Source organism: Typopeltis vanoorti, chromosome 7, assembly GCF_054136105.1.
Source record: "Typopeltis vanoorti isolate ZY-2024b chromosome 7, IOZ_Tvanoo_1.0, whole genome shotgun sequence".
Taxonomy (NCBI): domain Eukaryota; kingdom Metazoa; phylum Arthropoda; class Arachnida; order Uropygi; family Thelyphonidae; genus Typopeltis; species Typopeltis vanoorti.
The window spans coordinates 85622282-85642738 of NC_143555.1; the positions used below are offsets into that span (position 1 = coordinate 85622282).

A 20457-nucleotide genomic window follows, 5' to 3' on the forward strand; every position below is an offset into this window, starting at 1 on the left:
GAACAAAAGCTTTATAATCCAATTGAGATTTGTTACAATTTTCATGCAGCATAAAACTGCATATCTTGAACGAAATTTAGCATAAAATACTCACTAAAATTTAACTTGTGAATAATTCTGTACATTAAAATTTTAATGTACAGAATTATTCACATATAATTAACTCTACTATACTAAGAGGCTGTGATTAGGACTTTTATTAAGTAATTTGCTATATTGAGTGAGTTTGCTATACTAAGAACCAGCTGTAGTTTTTTGCAATATTACAAAATACTATTTCAAGAGCAATAATGCATTAACTTACCTTTTCATCTGGAATCCTTTCATTAACACGTTCAATATAGTTTTCATAGTGACTACTATGAACATAAGTATATCTTAGCAAGATACGAGCAAAATCAACTTCAGATATTGTTACCATACCTCTAGAAAATTCTGTAAATTCAAGCTCCAACACTTCTGTTTGCAAATTATCCATAAACCTATTTAATCAAAAAAAAAAAAAAGAAGTAAGATAATATCAGTTTGGTATCAGACACACCATACTAAGTAACAGAAGACTTAAACTTACAAGAATATGACAAAAAAAACTACTGAGATGAAAATAGTGTAAAAATTAGCTGCAAACAATAATAAAATTATGTGTTTTGTGATAACAGTAAATTTTGTGCTAATAAATGCAAAGTCATTTATTAGCATAACAAATGAACCCAGGGCCATTTTTTACATATGCACTATAGGTATATAATATTGTGCCTAAAATATTCATAAAATTAAAAATGATCAAATGAAATAAAAATTGAAGTGACTAGACAAGTTTTAGTGAGCATACTTAACATTAAATTTCATTAAATTCCAAGTTATTATTTTATATCATTTCAAAATGTCAAATTTTTATGGTTTCCTACATGTCATATTTCAATAAATTCATCCAGTCCAAGCAGAGGAATAATGAGTTTGGATGGAAGATCAGACCAATGAATCTAATGGGCACCTATGCATTCTGCAAAATGCACCTAATAAATAAATCAGGGTCAGACCATTTTCACATAAGAAATAAGAATTGTTGCAATATGCTAATCCATAATTTTTAAGCATAATGAAAGTAATAACCAGTTTTCTGCTGCATTACCAGGCATTTACTAAGAACTTCAGTGTCATAAACCATCTGACAGATCGTATAAATTAAATAAAAATGCCAAGAAATTATATTCTTGGTTTAATCCTTTATCCAAGTGTAAGCAAACAAAGTTTGTGTGTGAAGCCACTTCACAACAGAGCTACTTGTATATAGAGGCTAATGACTTCACATCAATTGCCTTAGTATGCAACACACACATATCTTTACGAACATGTATAATGCTATGCATTATGGGAAGGGCCACTACCTAGACCGATTTCGACCTTTATTGAGGTCTCATTGGTGGGAGCCAGACCCCCCCCCCCAGAAGTGATACCAAGGTTGAAGTAATGCAGAAGTCATATTTCCATAAACAAGTGGTTGAAAGGTATCGCACGTTTCTATTTAAATTATACATATTTGGTCATAAAATACGTACAAAACGAGACTTTTTGTGGTTATGAGACCATAGGTTCTTTAATTAATACATATATTAGTATAATACTGCCTACTAGTTTCGCTAGCGACTGTCTAGCTTTGTCAAGGCTCGAATGGTACATACAAAAAGATATGAGAAAATACAGAAACATTGCTAACTGTTAGGCAGTAAAGTTTGAACATATGTGTGACAAAGCGTGCATGTGTTGAGAAGCTTCAGTCAGTATCATGGATACGTGTTGTATGCACACACGTAACATGATTTTTTGCGTATTGTAGTTCCGTTAAACTGAGTGAGTTGATTAAGTTTTTCCATATATCCTTCAGTATGGCACTCTGATTTCTGTTGAGGTTGTTACCCGTTCTTAATACCACTGTGCTTCCTTGAAAATTCTGTAACCGTAATCATCATCTAAATACAGCATAGAGCTATTTTTCCGTCAATTACATGGTTGGAAGTAGAAAAGTGATGTGCTAAGCCTGAGGAGACTGTCCTGTTGTGATTGACATCTCCAACATGCCGCTTCTGTCTGATTTCCAGGCCTCTTGAAGTTTGGCCAATATATGAAAGACCACAAGTACATGGAATTCTATAAACACCTGGATATTTGAAAAATGGTACACTGTCTTTAAGAGATCTTAATATTTGTCTGATAGTAGTAGTTGGCTTAAATACCACCCTGATGTTGTGAGATTTTAACATTCTTGCTAATTTTGAAGAGACTGAATCAACATAAGGGATGACTACTGTTGAAGCGTACTGGGGGACTGTTCCTTGTTGTTGGAGGTTGTCTTTATAAAGGAATTTGTTGATGATGTTTGTAGGAAAACCATTCTGCGATACTGTTATAGCAATTTGAGAAAGTTCTGTCTGTACCTCTTCTTTGTCTGAAATAAACTTTCTGGCTCTGTTCCGTAACATGTGAATGATGCTATGTTTTTGTGATCTATGATGGTTAGAAGAATAATGTAAATAACATCTAGTATCTGTAGGTTTTCTGTATATGGAAAGTTTAAACTTATTCTCCTGCCTTTTCACCAGTATGTCTAGGAAGGGGAGTTGTCTTTTTTTTTCAACTTCTAGAGTAAATTTAATTTTGTTGTGCAGTGAGTTTATTCTCTCTAAAAACACCTGTAGGTTTTCCATGTTTTCATTCCAAATGATGAAAATGTCATCAACGCATCTCCACCGATACGGTGGAGATACGTTGATGACATTTTCATCATTTGGTTTAGGTATAATTTTGGTAAAAATTTCATTTTCCAACTTTTCCATGAATAGGTCTGCATAAGGTGGTGACAGTGGGATACCCATTGCTAGGCTTCCAATTGTTATTAAACACAGTTTACCAACAATTGGAAGGCAACAATATCTTACTTGGAAGAAATTTGATTTCAGGCAGTGATTGAACAACTGTGTAATGTCTGTAGGGAAGAGATCTTTAATAATGTTAATGACCTCCTCCACTGGAACATTCGTAAATAAGGAAACTACATCCAGGCTAGCCATTATGTCCATTTCTGATGCCTTAACGTACTTTAGTTTCTCTACAAATTGTTGAGAGTTCTTAATATATGACTCTGTTTGTCTAATTTTTCCTTTTAGTAAGTTGGCAAGGTGTTTAGCCAATAGGTATGTAGGGGAGGATCTGCCATCCACAATCGGACGCAGTGGAACACCCTCCTTATGCACTTTGGGTGCATCATAAAGGTGAGGAGTTATGGGATGTGCGGATTTGAGTTTTTTTTTAATTCCTCAGGCGAACCAGTTATATTTCTGATCAGCAAGTTTGTTTCGTGGTGGTTTGTCATGATAGGATTTTTCTTTAGTATTTTATACGTGGAACTGTCTGACAAGAGATTGTTTATCTTAGTGAAATAGTCTTTTGAGTTAAGAATGACTGTGGAGTTCCCCTTGTCAGTTTTAGTAATGATTATCTCTTTGTTGTTTCGTAAGTTACAAATGGCCTTCCTATCATATGGAGTGGTGTTCTGTTTGGGTTGTTTTGCTGTTGCAAGGATAATTGTGGTCTGAAATCTAATATCGTTAGCTGTAGCCTCTGTGAGAGGACAGAGGCCTTTTTCAATTCTACAAATGAAGTTCATTTTTGGAATGAAATTAGGGGTGATGGAGAAGTTGAAACCTTTCTTTAGGATGTCGGATTCCTGTTTGGTAAGGCCATGATCTGACATTTGAAAATCATTTTGCCATCTGGAAGGTTGTTATAAGAATGGCATTTTTTCTTATACAGTTCTTCAAATTTTTTAATTTGGTTCACCTTGCTTAACTGGAAAGTTTTCTCATAGCTAAATTGTAGCATGTGGTCTATACTGTTCCAAGTGGTGTAGTCTAAACTGTTTGAAATATCGTCAAAATGGTTCCGGCAATTAAGGTCAATAATATTCAGTTCATACCTTATGTGTTGTATCCTTTCTCGAATTAGCACCAAAGAAGCTTTGTTGTAGATACTTTTGGCTCATTTAGATTGAATATATCCTTTAATTATTAAGAACTTCGGGATGATTGAAAAATCTCTGCATCTCTTAAGAAATGTAAGGTGGTTCAAGAACTTACCGTATGTACCGTTCGAGCCTTGACAAAGCTAGATAGTTGCTAGCGAAACTAGTGGGTAGGATTATACTAATATATGTATTAATTAAAGAACCTATGGTCTCATAACCACAAAAAGTCTCGTTTTTTAGGTATCACACATTATTACTAAAATACTCTGGATTAGAGATAGAAAGTTTTTTCACTTGGTTATACTATAAATTAAAGATTCCAAGAAATTATATTCTTGGTTTCATCCTTTATCCAAGTGTAGGCAAACAAAGTTTGCCTACACTTGGATAAAGGATGAAAGTTTGCATGTGAAGTGCGCCTGATAGATAGTGCACCTTATACGTAGCTAATTATTATAAGAGAAAATAATACTTTTTATAATTAATTGTATATAGAGGCAGATGACTTCACATGAAACCACACTAGTATCCTAAATGCACAGCACACTGCCTTTCAGATGCATCTATTGTTATACATTATGGGAAGTTTCTCAGATCAGTTTGACCTTTACTGGGGGGGCTCATGAGTGGGAGCTAGACATGGTGATACTAAGAGTTAAATCAGTATTAGCAAATGGACTGTTGTTAGGATATATGCCGCCTAAAGGTAAGCACTGATTTTCCACTTCTAAATTCAAGGAAATATGTCCAATTAAAAAAATAAATAAATAAAATGAAAACTGATTTTAATGGTTGAGAGATTATAATTCTGCCAGTTTTTGCTGCCCTCCAAACTTGTCCTTCCTAGGCATTGCCTTATGACAGCCCCAATAGACTACCAATAGAAATGGTAGAAGTCACATTTTTCTACTCATAAATATAGACACCATTTTCCTGCTTGTATTTGGAAATATGACTATCACCTCTCAGTATTTCCATGGGTCTAGCTATCACTGATTAAGATTGTTATAAAGATTACTGCTTTATTGAGATCTCATCAGTGTGTAGTCATAACATATACACACAAAAGGAACATTTTTCTACTCATATATAGACACCATTTTCCTGCTTGTATATGGAAATATGACTTCTACCCCTCAGTATTTCCATGGGGTCTAGCTCTCACTGATAAGATCTTTATAAAGATTATTGCTTTATTGAGATCTCACCAGTGTGTAGTCACAACATATACATACAAAAGGAAGTGTGCTGTGCATTGAAGGATATCAGAGCAATCTGACATGAAATCAACTGCCTCCACATACAAATCGTCATGAAGTTACTTCATGACTACGTGTATTTGGAAGTTGATAACCATTTGTATATGAAGTTCATGTGCAAACTTTTGTTATCTTTTTTGCAAAAACATACTGAAACAGTTTGGAAAGTTGTGTAATTACTGTCTGACCACAGATAAGGGAACTTCAATTGGCGATGTACCAAGAAGAGTCAATTCATGTTGAAGGAGAGAAAGAAAGAAATAAGGCAATGTACGAATTTGTCACCAACACACAAAATCACGTAGCTTATACGTAAAATTTTCCAACTGTTGTACAAGAAATATAGAGTTTTTAAAGTTACCACTTCAAAAACCAGAATTTTCATAAAACAAAAGCTAATTTTCTGATGTATAATAATAAATACTCATTCCACAAAATGCATTAATTACCTTATCATTGGAATGAATGTGTTTTCTTCTGCCATGTCAAGGGGTCTCACATCTGTGGTTGCACAGCATGCTTTCTTACTTTATTGTTTATAATTAGATTATTAAAATTATACACATATGCATAAGTTTAGCCATACCATTATACTGCAAAACCAAAGATCAATTATCCACAATAAATTAAGAGTAACTTGAATCCACCTACATAATTAAGTAGGTAAGTGAACCAAAATTTTGCTTACTTATTTTTTTTGAATAACTTAACTGTTCCCTTCTATATGGAATAATTTTGTTAAAAGAACATTTGGGTTAACTTCAATAATTTGAAATATGTCTGAAAGGGATTATTTAAACTGAGTGATTACACAATTTTTGAATTAATACATTCAAGTTAACCATGGCCAGGCAAGGACAATTCCAGGACTAATAATATTGCTCTAATATGCTGAGATTAGTTGAGAGATTAAAGCTCACTTGTAAAAGTCATCGTAGCTTAGTTCTTCATTTCCCTTTTTACCAAAAAGGTGAATGAGCAATGTTGTATCTACAGTATCCAGTATATCTTCCGAGTCTTCCTAAAATCAAAACAGAAGTATATTCAAATACATCCAAGAATGGATACAGAATAATTTCATAATTAATTGTCTTGAAGTAATAATCCATTTTTTTTGCAAACTGAAGAAGACAAACTATTGTTTTTCTCTTACAGTCAGACAGTTACAGTCAATGCTCATCCAGCAAAAATCTCATAATTGCAATGCTACATTAAAGAAAATTCACAATCATGAACCTTCCACTATAATAACTATTTCTCTGGTCTCTATGAGTTTGCTATAGTGAGTGTGGACTGTAGTCACTTGACATAATTTGGACATTTCTTTTTTTTTTCTTATTTATTACTACTTATTATAAATAAGGATACTATATAAATAAAGAAAAACTTCAAATGTAAGCAACAATTTAAATAACTTTAACAAAGAATTATATAAAACTTATGGGTGGAAGGTACATTTATTAAAAATTAACTAATGTATAATGAATATATATAACTGAACACTGTTCAATTAAGTTGATATTTTATTATGTGTTTGTATAGAAATATGGCTTGGTTCAAATTCTTTGTCTAAATATGGACTATTTTATCCAAAGATGATGGGCATTGCAAGCAAGGTAAAGTTACATCTACATCTGCAAGTATGCAATGCAATAACTAAAGTGTTATAATGGTTGAAAGGAAGATCTGTTGATCATTTGGCATGGAAAGCTGCAATCAAAAGAGAATTCCAATTAGTGTCTATAATATCATGGCCAAAGCTCTAAGTCTCTTTTCAAGACTTAAAGAGACTATATATACAGAAGACAATTCAAAATTTTCAGGTAGCAAAGGCTGGCTTGAAAATTTTAAATCTAGGGCTGGACTAAAGAATGTGAAAATAACAGATGAAGCTACAAGTGCCGATGAAGATGCCGCATCTACATTTCCTGCTGAGCTGCAGAAAATGATTACGATTACCACCAAATATTCAATAGATGAAACTGGCCTCTATTAGAAAAAATTGCTGTCTAGAACTTTTATATCAAAAAAAGCAGCACAACCTGGCTATAAAGTATCAATAGATCGCTTAACTGTTATGCTTGGAAGGAATGCTAATGGAGATTTTAAACTGAAGCTGCTACTTGTCTATCAAACTCAGAACCCAAAGGATTTTAAAGGATGCAACAAGAACTCTTCACTTGTAATTTGGTGGGTGAATCAGAAAGCTTGGGTTACCCAAGGCCTATTCGAAGATTGGTTTAAGTCTTATTTTTGTCCAGCAGTTGAAGCTTATTGCAAGAGAAGTAACTTTTAGATAATGCACCTGGTCATCCAAATTCTCTTAATGATCTGTTGTGCAAGAATGTGAAAGTTTTATTTTTTCCACCAAATATGACATCATTGCTACAATCCATGGACACAGGCGTCATTGCAACTTTCAAAGCCTATTTTCTTAAAAAGACATTCTCAAAGATAGTAGAAACAACAACAGGAGAAAATGCAATTACGCTCCAAGAATTTTGGAAAACCACGCAAACATTCATGACTAGTGGGAGCAAGTATCTTCTACCTGCATGAGTTGTTTGGAAAAACCTTTTGCCAGAATGCGTTAATGACTTAGGTGGTTTTCAAAATCCTGTGAACAACGTGATTGAAGAAATCGTTGCATTTGGTGAAGACCTTGGTTTCGATGGTGTTGATGCAGAAGATGTTAAAGAATAATTGGATTCGAATTCAAAAGATTTCAGTGAAAATGATCTTCTTGAAATTGAACAACAACGTGCACATGAAGACAATGAACAAATGGAATGCGAAGATGAGGTTCCAAAGGAGATAACTATCAAAGAACTGGATGGAATGTTTCTCAGTTTGAATTGCTTAAGCAGCAAGGAATGGATATGGATCCAGATGTTAATCGAAGAACGCTTGTTTGCTGTGGTCTAGAGAGTCATTTTGCTTGTTATCGTAGAATTTATGCTGATAAGAAAAAAAACTAAAACTGTTCAAATGACTCTCGACTTTTTTGATAAAAAATTTCAATAACTAATGTAGGTACAAGCATTTATTAAACATTTAACTTTGCATTCATTTTTTATTTTACCTAAAAGAGTACCATATAAAACGAATTATTAATACAGTAATCAATCATGGATGAATTGTAATTTTTACCATTGATTATTATATTGATTAATGCGAGGTTGATATACACGGTCATTGAGGGATTAATTAATCACATTAATCAAGGGATACCAGTATATGTGCATTTAAGAAAGAATTTAACTTACGGTAGGCATAGTGTCCTAGCTAGTGTAGCTAAGACACACTGCAGTGAGTCTAAAGATTTATGGAAGATTCTGAATAATAACAAATTACTATTTTATTTTTAACATGTTGTTAATTTGATTCATTACACAATAAAGATCACTTTAAACATTTTCTCAGCTGTGTCCACATTTGATTTGACTCAAATAATTTCCGTATATTCTTCAAGCTTCCAGGTCACTATGAGTGCTGCTGATTATAAAGTATAATTATACCTCCTAATTCTGACTGCTGTTTGGAAACAGCACTTCTAGTGTGGAACTTTTATCACTTGGCAAAATACCACCATTTTGCTTATCAGAAGTCTGGTCTCATGAGTAGGAGTTCCAGCTTCTCTCTCTCCCCCCCCCACAGTGATACCATCTAAAGATAGGCAAAAGATATCAAGAGACCAAGAATCTTCTCTATTTAAAGATACCGATGAGTAAATAGTTCTGCAGGATAACTACTTGATAGTACATGCCCATCCTAATGGTGCATCAGAGAGCTTCCTGATTAGCTAGTACATAATCCTGCTGCCATTTACTCTGCCAGACAACAATGTCTAGAATAGTGTTTCTTAAACTGTGTTTTCCGTGGTAGAGCAGGGTTCCGTAAAAAAACTTGTTTCCAAAAGCATTATAGAAATTTATAACTTGCATTATATGTAGTTTCTGAAAAAACCTTCAGTGAATGGGAAAATTACTAATTTTTATTAATTTGACTTATTTCTAGAACAGTATGTTACTTTATTATTTGTAATATTATGTATCATATGTCATCATCATCATCCTTTCAGGGATTTAGGCCAAGTGGCCAGTTCTGGTCTCTTTCCATCTTTTCCTTGATTGTCCCTGATTTCTATATCCTCCAACTGGTTGATATTGGAGTACTTTTTGGGTAGTTTTGAACTGTCCATTCTTTCGATATGTTCACTCCACTTCTTTCGGTATTCATATACTTTGTCCAATACCAAGTCTATTTTTAGCTCTTTATGTATTTCTGTGCTTCTTCTTTTGTCCCAAAAAGAATAGCCTGCTGTCCTCAGGAATTTCATTTCTCCAGTTTATATTCTTTTTTTTTTTTCTTCTGTAGTTTTTATGGTTCATAATTCACTTCCATACAGTGTATCATATGTGAAATTAAAATATTTTGCAGTAACAGTTCATTGTCATAATTACTTTATTTGTTCTGAAAGTTTTCATGGGGTATAAGGGGCACTGTTGAGGCTAAGCTATTACCAAAAGACTAGGTATGCTCTGTGTGGTGACACATTGGAGAGGCTCTCTCTCTCACTGCATGGTACTTATTTTTCATTAACACTTCACCACCACCACCACCAACAAAAAAAATTACAGTACTACCAGTTATAACCAACCTTCAAAAGAATAACAAACAACCCTAAGAAATTTAATCAAAAAACTCACTTCCACATCACCAATATATGCAACATAACACTACTTACAGACATCAATACTGATCTCCTTTTTTAAATGAATTTCAACTTGCAACTACAATGATTACTCATTTTGACTGTCCACCACACTGCATTCTATATGATTCTATATGCATAATAAGGTGATATTTGTGCATTCATGCGATCCAATATCCTATGTCAGAGAATACCAACTCCAGAATCCTCTGTTTTTTGGCCATTCTCTGGCTCAAGGTTTCCTTGCCCTATTCTATAACATTCAATTTGCAGTCCCTTTCATTTTTCAAATTCTCAGATAACTCTGATCTTGAACTTTCTCTGAAGCTTTATTTTTTGCCATCCAAACAGGGACATCATTTTCTTGGTAAGTTCAATGTTTATTACTCCAGTTAACTTACTTTTTTTCAATTGTACTGATGCTAAGTATTTGCTCTGAGCATGCAGTAATTTAATGCAAATCAACCATTTACTTACCAGAACACCAAAATATTATTTTACATTCTTTGAGCTTTCATCTCTGGGTAATTTAACCCTGTGCAAGCTGTATGCCCTATGTATATCCTTAGCAATTCACTTCCCTCAGCCTTGTGTTCTTTAATACCACAGTGGTGCCAAGGGTCACATTTCAATTTGAGCAATGAAATCTAATGAACAGGAAAAAGGGCTGTCCTATTATCAGTCAAACTGTAGATAAGATATACAATTAGTGAGAGATCATTTATAAATAGGAAAAAGAAGATAAGAGAAAGAACAGACTTAGGGACAACCATGCATCTGAAGAGAGGATGCCATCTATAATGACATAGTGAATACTCAGGTAGGAAACTGACTAGCTAATTAAAAAGTGCATATAGCAATGTGTTGAAATGTCAAGAGCAAATGCACAAATTCCTCCAAACCTTTGCATGGCACAGAAATGAGTGATATAAGCTGGAGGTATCTCAAAGTTAACAAAGCTAACTGTTAACTATCTTTTCTGTTAATTTAAAGAGAGGACTGTAGTTAGGGAGCCAAATGGCAGACTTTTATCCTATTTCCCTCTGCCTTTTAATGGATTTGAAGATACTTATTTCCAAACTGTGAGGCGGATGATAGCTGACTTCAAAGAAGATACCAAATCATGGCGGTATAATCGTTACATCTGGTTGGAAGGAAATGTCCAACCCACCAAGCTGCATGGAAGGCAATGGAGAACCACCATGCATACTTTTTTCTTTCTTCAAGTAATGATGAACAAGTTAAGACAGAAGAATGAATTATGCATAAGAACAGATGGGACCCCTGGGTCTGATCTCGTGCAATATGTATCAGGGAGGAGGTTTGTACATCTGAGTTGGAGTCCCAGGAGGATAAGACCTCAAATGATGCTACAGGATCAAAGCCTTCTGGAAGTTCTGGAGCTGATGTAAGGGCACAGCATAAGAAGATGAATCTCAAATTCAACAACACAAGAGAGGACTGCATACTTGGAGAGCACCTGGACATGAGAAATCAGATTGATTACATTCTAATTAACTCAAGATATAGAAATGTAATAAAAAATGCAAAAACGTATCCTGGAGCAGACTGCAATAGTGACCATAACCTGCTCACAATTAAAGTAAAAATCAGATTAAAATGAATAAATAAAGAAAGAGATTGCAACTAGAAAAATAATAATTGATGGACTAAAAAGAAAAGATATCAGATACAAAATACAAATATGGGCACCTGGAATGTTAACTCAATGTATCAAACAGGGAAGATGGCCAATGTGATCAGAGAAATGAAAAGAATGAAGATATCAATTGTTGGAATTCTTGAAATCTCAGAGGTTAGATGGAAAGGGAAAGGAGATATAAGAACGATGGATTTAGATTTATTTACTCAGGAGGAGAACAACATCAAAGGGATATTGGAATAATGTCGGATAAAAGGAGAGCCAATATGGTGGAGGGATATTGGCAGAGATCTGAAAGAGTGATTGCTTTGAAAATAAAGGCCAAACCTAAAAATATCCTTATAATTCAAGTATACTTGCCTACAACATACCATACAGATGAAGAAGTCGAAGAGATCCATCAACAAATAGAGAAATGTTTACATTTGAAAAATAACAGAGGTATACTGATAGTAATGGGAGATATGAATGCAAAGATAGGGAAAGGAAGAGAGGATGGTCTGGTGGGCCCTTGGGGCTTGGAAGAAAGAAATGAAAGAGGAGACAGACTGGTGGAGTTTTGTAGAAGACATGAACTGATACTGACTAACACCTGGTTTCAACAACACAAGAGAGGACTGCATACTTGGAGAGCACCTGGACATGAGAAATCAGATTGATTACATTCTAATTAACTCAAGATATAGAAATGTAATAAAAAATGCAAAAACGTATCCTGGAGCAGACTGCAATAGTGACCATAACCTGCTCACAATTAAAGTAAAAATCAGATTAAAATGAATAAATAAAGAAAGAGATTGCAACTAGAAAAATAATAATTGATGGACTAAAAAGAAAAGATATCAGAGAGAAATATCAAGCTGAACTAGAAAATATGATCAGTAATATTGATACTGATAGACCTCTAGAAGTAATCTGGACTGATTTAAGAGAGAAAAATCAAGGAATGTGCTAAACGTCTTCTGGGTGAGGCAAAAGAGGAGAGGAAGGAAGCCCTGCATTACTGAGGAAGTGATAGAAAAAATGGACAAAAGAAGAAAATGGAAGAATAAGAACAACAACGAAGCTCAAGTCAGATATAAAGAGATCAATAAGTAAAAATTCTGGCTAAAAATGCAAAGGAAACTGGCTCAATCAAGTCTGCAAGGAAATAGAGGAAAATGATACAACAAAGGATATGAGAAAGGTCTATGAAGGTTTGAACTTGATTTCAGCAAAGAAGAGAAGGACAAAAAGCAGTGCTTTGAAAGATTTTGTTAGAAAAAAATGAAAAAAATTATATGGTGGAAGAATATGTAACACAGGACTTTATGGAGATGAAGGTAATCTGGAATGTGATCAGATAAAAAATGACGATACCTCAGAAATTAAGGAATGGGAAACTGAAGCAGCCATTAAAAGAATAAAGGATAGGAAAGTTCCAGGAGTGGATGATATTCAAGGAGAGCTGCTGAAGGCATTGGGAAAGGAAGGAAGGAATAAAACTTCTATCCATCATCTTTAATAGAAGTCTGGAGGAGGATAGAATACCTAAAGACTTTGTAAGATCTATTTTTATTCCTATTCCCAAGACTACAGGAACGATGGATTGCAATAAGCATAGAACTATCAGCTTGATTAGCCACATTGCAAAAGTCCTAATCAACATAATATATAGAAGAATGGAACAGATGATAGAGAGAGAGAATTAAATGAAGCACAGTTTGGTTTCAGGAGAAACAGGGAAGCTATTACAACACAATGGATATTGGGAGAAAGAACAATCAAGTGCAATAAAGATTTATATCTATGCTTTGTGGATTATGAAAAAGCTTTCGATAATGTTAATCACTCTGTTTTATTTGATATTTTGCATAAAATAGGAATAGATGAAAAAATTATCAGACTGTTGTTCAGAATATATAAAACTCAAGAAGCCAGGGTTAGATTTGAAGTTGAAGATACTGAATGGATCCCCATAAGAAAGAGTGTGAGGCAAGGGTGTGGGATGTCCCCACTCCTTTTTAATGTCTATACTGAATAGATTATGAGAGAGGCCTTGGAAGATCTGAAGGATGGAATAAAGATAAATGGACATCTGATAAATAATATAAGATATGCAAAAGATATTGTACTTATGAGTGAAACAGAGGAAGGTTTGCAAAGAATTTTGAATAGACTGAACAGGGTTGGAAATGAGAGAGATAAAATAAAAATAAACATTTAGAAGACAAAAGTGATGAAGATTTCAAGGAAAAGAAATGATGGGATAGAAATCACTTTGAATGGACAAAGAATAGAGAATGTAAAAAGTTTTGAATACCTTGGGAGTTGGATAGCAGATGACAATAGATCTAATTATGAAATTAAGAACAGAATTAAAAAAGCAAAAGCAGCATTTTTCCAAATAAACCACATATTAGGAAACAGAAATCTGAACAAACAGTTAAAAGTAAGAATTCTCAAGACAATGATCTGGAGTGTGGGGACGTATGGATGCGAGTCCATACGTCCCCACACTCCAGATCAATAAGGAGATAAGTGACCGATTGAATGCATTTGAAATGTGGTGCTTGAGAAAAATGGATCATATCAGCTGGACTGAAAGAGTGAGCAATGAAGAAGTTCTTAAAAGATTCAAGATGAAAAGAGACTATATTGCTAGTATCCAAAGAAGAAAATAGTGTTTGCAGGACATTTGATGAGGGGTTCTTCTGGAGAGCTCCCCAGAACAGTATTGCAGGGGATGGTGGAGGGAAGGAGAGGAAGACCCCGACTGCAATTGAAAGACAACATCAAGGATTGGACAGGCAAGCACCTTACAGAAGCAAAGATAGAAAGACATGGAAGTGGACTGTTCATCAGTTGCAACCTTCTTAAAAGAGGAGGCTACAGGATTAGATTAGATTAGAGATGATAAAATACTTGTTAATTCAGGAGCATAACTTTTGAGTATTAGTTGATGGATAACATCAGGACTTAGAAGGCTTTGGTACCTATGTTTAAAATTTCTTTTGATGTCTTTCTAGTGAAAGACCATAGGAGACATGCAGTGATATGATATGCCTATATGTAGGAATTAGAGGGGAAGAATGATGCCATCAGGTCAGCTTTGTATTTAAGCACTGCTATGATAGTGATATCAGTATGTGAGGGAACTACTGGATAAAAAACTTTTTGTCCAGCAGTTCTTTACAATGGACAGAAGGTATGGCTCCTATTTGTATACAAAACAAGAAAAGTTTTTCCTTTTCAATATTCTTAGACCTGCCTTATCATTTCTGCTGAAAATCCAAGGCTTGATTATTAGGCAGAAATATTAATGGACACTACTACTTAGAGGAATCAATACTGAACTCCTTTTTTAAATGAACCTCAACTTGCAGCTACAATGATTGATCATTTTGACTGTCCACCAAACTGTATTTTATGTGCAAGATAAGGTGATGTTGGTGCATTCACGTGATCCAATATTCCGTGTCTTCTATAAAAATATAAGCAACTGCCCAACATACAGCTATAGTCAGTCCAACTGCAAATGCATGGAACCAGCTCCTTTTCTTCTTCCTCTTTTTTTTTTTTATTCCATCTATTACTATTATCTGAAGCAGCTTCAAGTTCGTTTCTTAAGGACTACTTGTTATCTGCTCCTCTCTTAATCTACCCACAAATTGCAATAATATGCTACATGTTTTGTAAGCTAATATGCTACGTTTTCATGTGAGGGATAGATATAAAAAAAAATGATAGAAATGGAATTTTAGTATACTTTACTCATACTCCCGATAAACATGACATCTTAAATTTATTAGCCATGTATTCTATATATGGATTTTTTTTTTAATGTGATCACCAACCTTTCATGGGTAAGGGTAAACTTATAATACATTAGTACTATGGGGCAAGTTAAATTTTTATTTTTTATTTATTTATATTATCTGGAAACTCAGCTCTAGGCACCAAACGTGGAGCTTTTTTTTTTAAAGCCAATGCAGTCTTCCAGTAAATGAAACAGTGGTCTCATGCCAGTACTGATGAAATTGGTCTCCAAACTAAAGCCATTCACAAACATCCATGAGCATGGCAAGATTTGAACCTGCAGCCTGGTGGGTGGAGAAAAGATATCCTCAGCCAACCAGGCTGGCAGAATATGTAGAATTTTAACAATTCCCAAACAAACAGTTATCTTTCTCTTTCCAGAAGGTATGACAAGCTTCTACCAAGCACAGGAACAGCAAATGCTCAAATGCAACTCATTGCACTGTCTTTAAAACTTAAAGATGTGGTTCTTTAAACAGTGCACTAAAAATAATAAAATCATCCACTAACTAAAGATTTTCATAACAACCCATGTCATGTTGCACTTTGTATACACTGCATGTCAGAGGGGGGAGCACAGAAGCTTTGTCCACTTTTTACAAGCTGGCAGTTGATGGGAGTCTAGCCCCCAAGTGATTCCAATGTGTCCAATGTGTGCAGCACCTCCTCTAATGGCATGCATTACCTACTATAGAATAATAATTTCAGAACCACTTTGTCTTCAAGTATGTCTTTATCTTCTCTATTAATTTGTCTCAGTAGTTCTTTCATTACCAAATCAATATTATTTTCCTTGTCTATTAAAACAGTAAACTACTACAAAGAATTTAATGCAATACTCTTGATAAGGAACATGTGTATTTTATAAACTGTTTGCTTATGTAACTTGCAGGATATTATGACTATAATATCATCATTAATGCTGCAGGAACAGGATTACGAGTGGCAGAAAGAATCCAAATGCTTTTGTTATAGAGTGCCATTATACATATATTATCTTGCCAACATTACAAGATATTATATCACACTGTAGACTGTTGTGAATTAGTACCTTTTATGCATTACTTAGTCTTATAACACTAATGCTGTATTACAATCAGAGACATCTTGAGGAATTTTGGTGCTTATGGCCAGGAAAGAAAATTGTACCTTTCTAAAAAAAAAAAAAAAAAAAACTTTAAAAATCTCAATTTTTGCGCCTATGGCTGGGGCCACATAGACCATAACCTCACTATGCCTCTGATTACAATCAATCCTCACTACAGTGAATTAATACAGATCAAAGAAATAGTTGGTTACAGGAGAATGATTTGCTATAATGAATTTCTTTAGAATAGCATTAATGCTTTCAATGGGACTTTTAGGTAATTTGTTACAATGAGTCACTATAATAAATATAGTGACAGCTGACAATTTAATGTGTTTGTTAGTATTGTGTTATTATGTTTTGTGTGCATTCCACCCACGAAAGGATGTAAATCTATAGTACAATAATGTTAGTACTGTGGGTGGGCTAAGGATTAGATAATCCAAGAGCCCTACTCCAGAGATCAAACACAGAACTTTTCAAGTCACTTCAAGCCTCCAATAAATGGGGGGGGGGGGGGTAGTAGTGTCACTGGCTAATGAAATTCATCCACACTACCGAATATACATGAATGATGCTCACAATGGGATCAAAATTGATAGCCTGAATGTTAGAGAATGGTATTCCAACCAGGGCAGCAGTATCATTAATAAAATACAATGCAGTGATTGGTTAGTTGCCAAGTTTGCTGCTGATTTCAGGATGCAGAAACAAAGAGCAATGACAGAAGTGGATATTAGAAAATTTAAAAATGCAGGTGTATCGAAAGAGGGGAATCAGCATTTTTGACAGCTCACCAAACAATAAGTTTATCAAACAGAATGTGGATATAAACCCACCATGGGAATAAGTGTTTCAGTTCCAATGACAAATGAGCTTTCTTTTGAAAATAGGTATTCTTGAAGATGTAGTGCATTACATGACATCCAACTTCATAATATCTAAGCTTTTGGTTCTTCTAACCTTATTGAACTCTAACACATAAAAATTAACTGTACCAACCCTCATTATTTTAGTTTTACAAATTATCTGAACCCTATATAACACTGGATCTGAAAATTGAATTGTCACAATGTTATTATATGCAGTTTGAAATATTATCTTCTTCTTCTTCTTGGCTTCCCATATTAGGCAATTGTTTGCCAGTAACATTTTCAAAGGTTTAAAAAGTCTTCTGTCCATCTCCTCTTAGGTTTTCCTCTTGATCAGTGTCCCTTAGGTTTATATTTCCAACCAATATTTGGTCATCTGTTCTCATTCATTCTTTCCATGGTTTTTCCAGTTCTTTCTATAGTTTGTGATGTCTTCTGTTATGTTCATTATGGATAATTGTTTTCTTATTTCTTCATTTCTTATCTTGTCTATTCTTTTATAGCCTGCAAGTGATCTTAGGAACTTCGTTTCTGCAGCTTCCACTTATCTTTTATCTCGTTCTCCCCAAGTCCATGTTTCACTGCCACATTTCAGAACTGATTTGGCTATTATTTTATATAGTTTTATTTGGGTTGTTCTAGACATTTGTTTATTGAAGTGTCTGTTCAAAGTTCCAATGACTGCTAGGAATTTTTGCTTTTTATATATAATTTGAAGTATTATATGAACATCAAAACTCTCTATTTGGAAAAGTTCAAAAATTATCATTCTGATGTTATTTTGCAGTATTAATTATTTGAAATATCAATCTCTCGCCATCTTAACATGAATTGTTCCAACCCCCCCACTTCCCAAAATGATGCTGAGAGGGTCAGATGCCAGGTAACTCACTGCATTTAAAGAGTTTATAAGAACCTGCAGGGCAGATTTAGAATTTGTAAAAATTGCATAGAAGAAATGTTAAGGTTTCACTGGCCTGCCCAGCTGTTTTTGAACTGTTGGTTCTCATCAGAGACCAGGCAGAAACCATACAAGGGCAAAAACACGTTTCAAAATATTTAGTTCTGAAATAATAGGCATTTAATATCTTTTCATTTAACACTTTATAATACCAAATTTAAATCTTTTAGGCTCTTCTTTTGATAATCATAATTTTATAATTCATGGACTGACAAAGAATCCACTTATATAAAATATCTGACATAGGATTGTTATGTATTGAGAGAAGGCTTTTGTTCTCATAGTTCCAAGCAACAGTCAAATCAATGAAACCTTAATCAAAGTACTGAATAAAATGTGAACATCTCAGGCTCCTGAGCGGTTTGTATCTTTTGAGTAGTGCAATACCAGGACACTTCTGATACCAAAGGCTGTATTCTCATAAACTTTCTAGTCAGTTTCAAAATATTTGGAAATCAAAGAATAATGGATGTTTATTATCCTTTCATTCATTAGAAGTTACTTTTTTTTTCCCCATCAACAAATTCATGATATATATACACACACACACATCTACCTTCAGGGGATGTACAAGATATTAAGATTGTACTACACGATTAAGTTTACATTATCACTAATGGACAATTTTCATCCATATTAGTCTATTATCTATCAAGACTCAAATATGCCAGACTTATATTTCAGTCTGAAAGAAAAAGTCAGTCAGTCTAAATCTCTGTTTTGATAACCTTTTTTCTCCAGTTTGTTTATGTAACCATACCACATTAGATTAGCTTTGCTCACATTCTTGAATGTTAACAGTGTCAAATTATTTCCTAATACAATGCTTGGAAAGAAGTCAACGGACACCACAGTGTGAGGAAAACACAACCATAACACCTACCTTAATAAAATGTAGGATCTCCTTTTGCTACAATAACTACAGCAATCTTTTGGGGGTATACTTTCTACAAGCATACAATAACAATCAAATAGGAATTTTGGACCATTCTTCCTGTAAGCATGTCATGAGGTCTTGGAGTGCTGTGGAGCAGATGTCCCTTGATCTCACCCAATGTTCATCCCACAGATGCAATAGGGTTGAAATAAGGGGTGGAGGTCAGTCAAGTGTCGTGACATTCAAGTCCACAAACCACACAGCAACCTTATGACATGGTGCATTGTCTTGCTGAAAGAGACAATGGTTAATTCTGTAGAAATGTCATAGAGTAGGAAGAACTCTATGGCATTATGGTATACCAATATGTTCAGATACCTCTTGGAGTTCAATGTTCATGGCACCACAGATGTCCAAGGCCAAACCAGGAAAAACAAGATGATACCATCACACCATCACCTCCAAATTTCACAGTTGAGGTTATGCATCCTGGTAAAAGACTTTACCATGTATCCACGACACTTGCACCCATCATCTGTTTGGTATGAGGGTGTAGTGTGATTGTGTATGTAGTGTGTGCATGTTGGTTTGGGTAATGTAGGACTTAAATATTGCAGTCCTACCATGGAAACCCATGTTGTGAGCCTTGGTTCTGAATATTTTTGTGCAGATTCATGTTCCAGTTGATGCCCGAAACTCTGCATTCAATATGTTGGCCAAAAAATGGTGGTTTTTACATATCATTCTTTGTAGCACCCTGTAGCCATGTTTGGTGAGTGTAATGGGTCATCCACTGTGGGTAGCACTTGCAGTTGATTCCCTGTGCTTCTGATGCACTCCAATAACAGATGTTCACCAGGCATCTGCCACAACCTCACCCATCCACTGCTTGGCAGAGGGGGGGTGTACCCCCACCATTGCGGAGTTCCGTTGATGCTCGGAACTCCACATTAAACGTTTCAGCTGAAAAATGACGGTTTTTACATATTATCCTTTTTAGCACCCTATGGTCACGTTTGGTGATTCGTACACTGCGGGTAGCAGTGGGCTTTCTGCACTTTCATCTATGGTATCAGTGATTGTTGACCTGGGATGGTTCAATTTGTGATGCCAAATAGATAGGCCTACAACATCGCATAACACTTCCTTCCAACTCCATCATTTCCCTTCTCGCAACCATTTCACATGGACACAGTTAAACTGAC

General features: G+C 34.7%; 1 protein-coding gene across 2 annotated transcripts in view; it reads right to left on the minus strand.

Moving 5' to 3' along the window:
* MICU3 (Mitochondrial calcium uptake 3) overlaps window positions 1-20457 on the minus strand; it is a 224561-nt gene that overhangs the window by 71421 nt on the left and 132683 nt on the right. For both annotated transcript variants that reach the window (XM_090395373.1, XM_090395372.1), the window contains exons 8-9: window positions 6201-6301; window positions 305-482 (exon numbers count right to left, since the gene is read on the minus strand). In XM_090395373.1, coding sequence (XP_090251499.1) covers window positions 305-482; window positions 6201-6301 — 279 coding nt within the window. The remainder of the gene's footprint in view (window positions 1-304; window positions 483-6200; window positions 6302-20457) is intronic.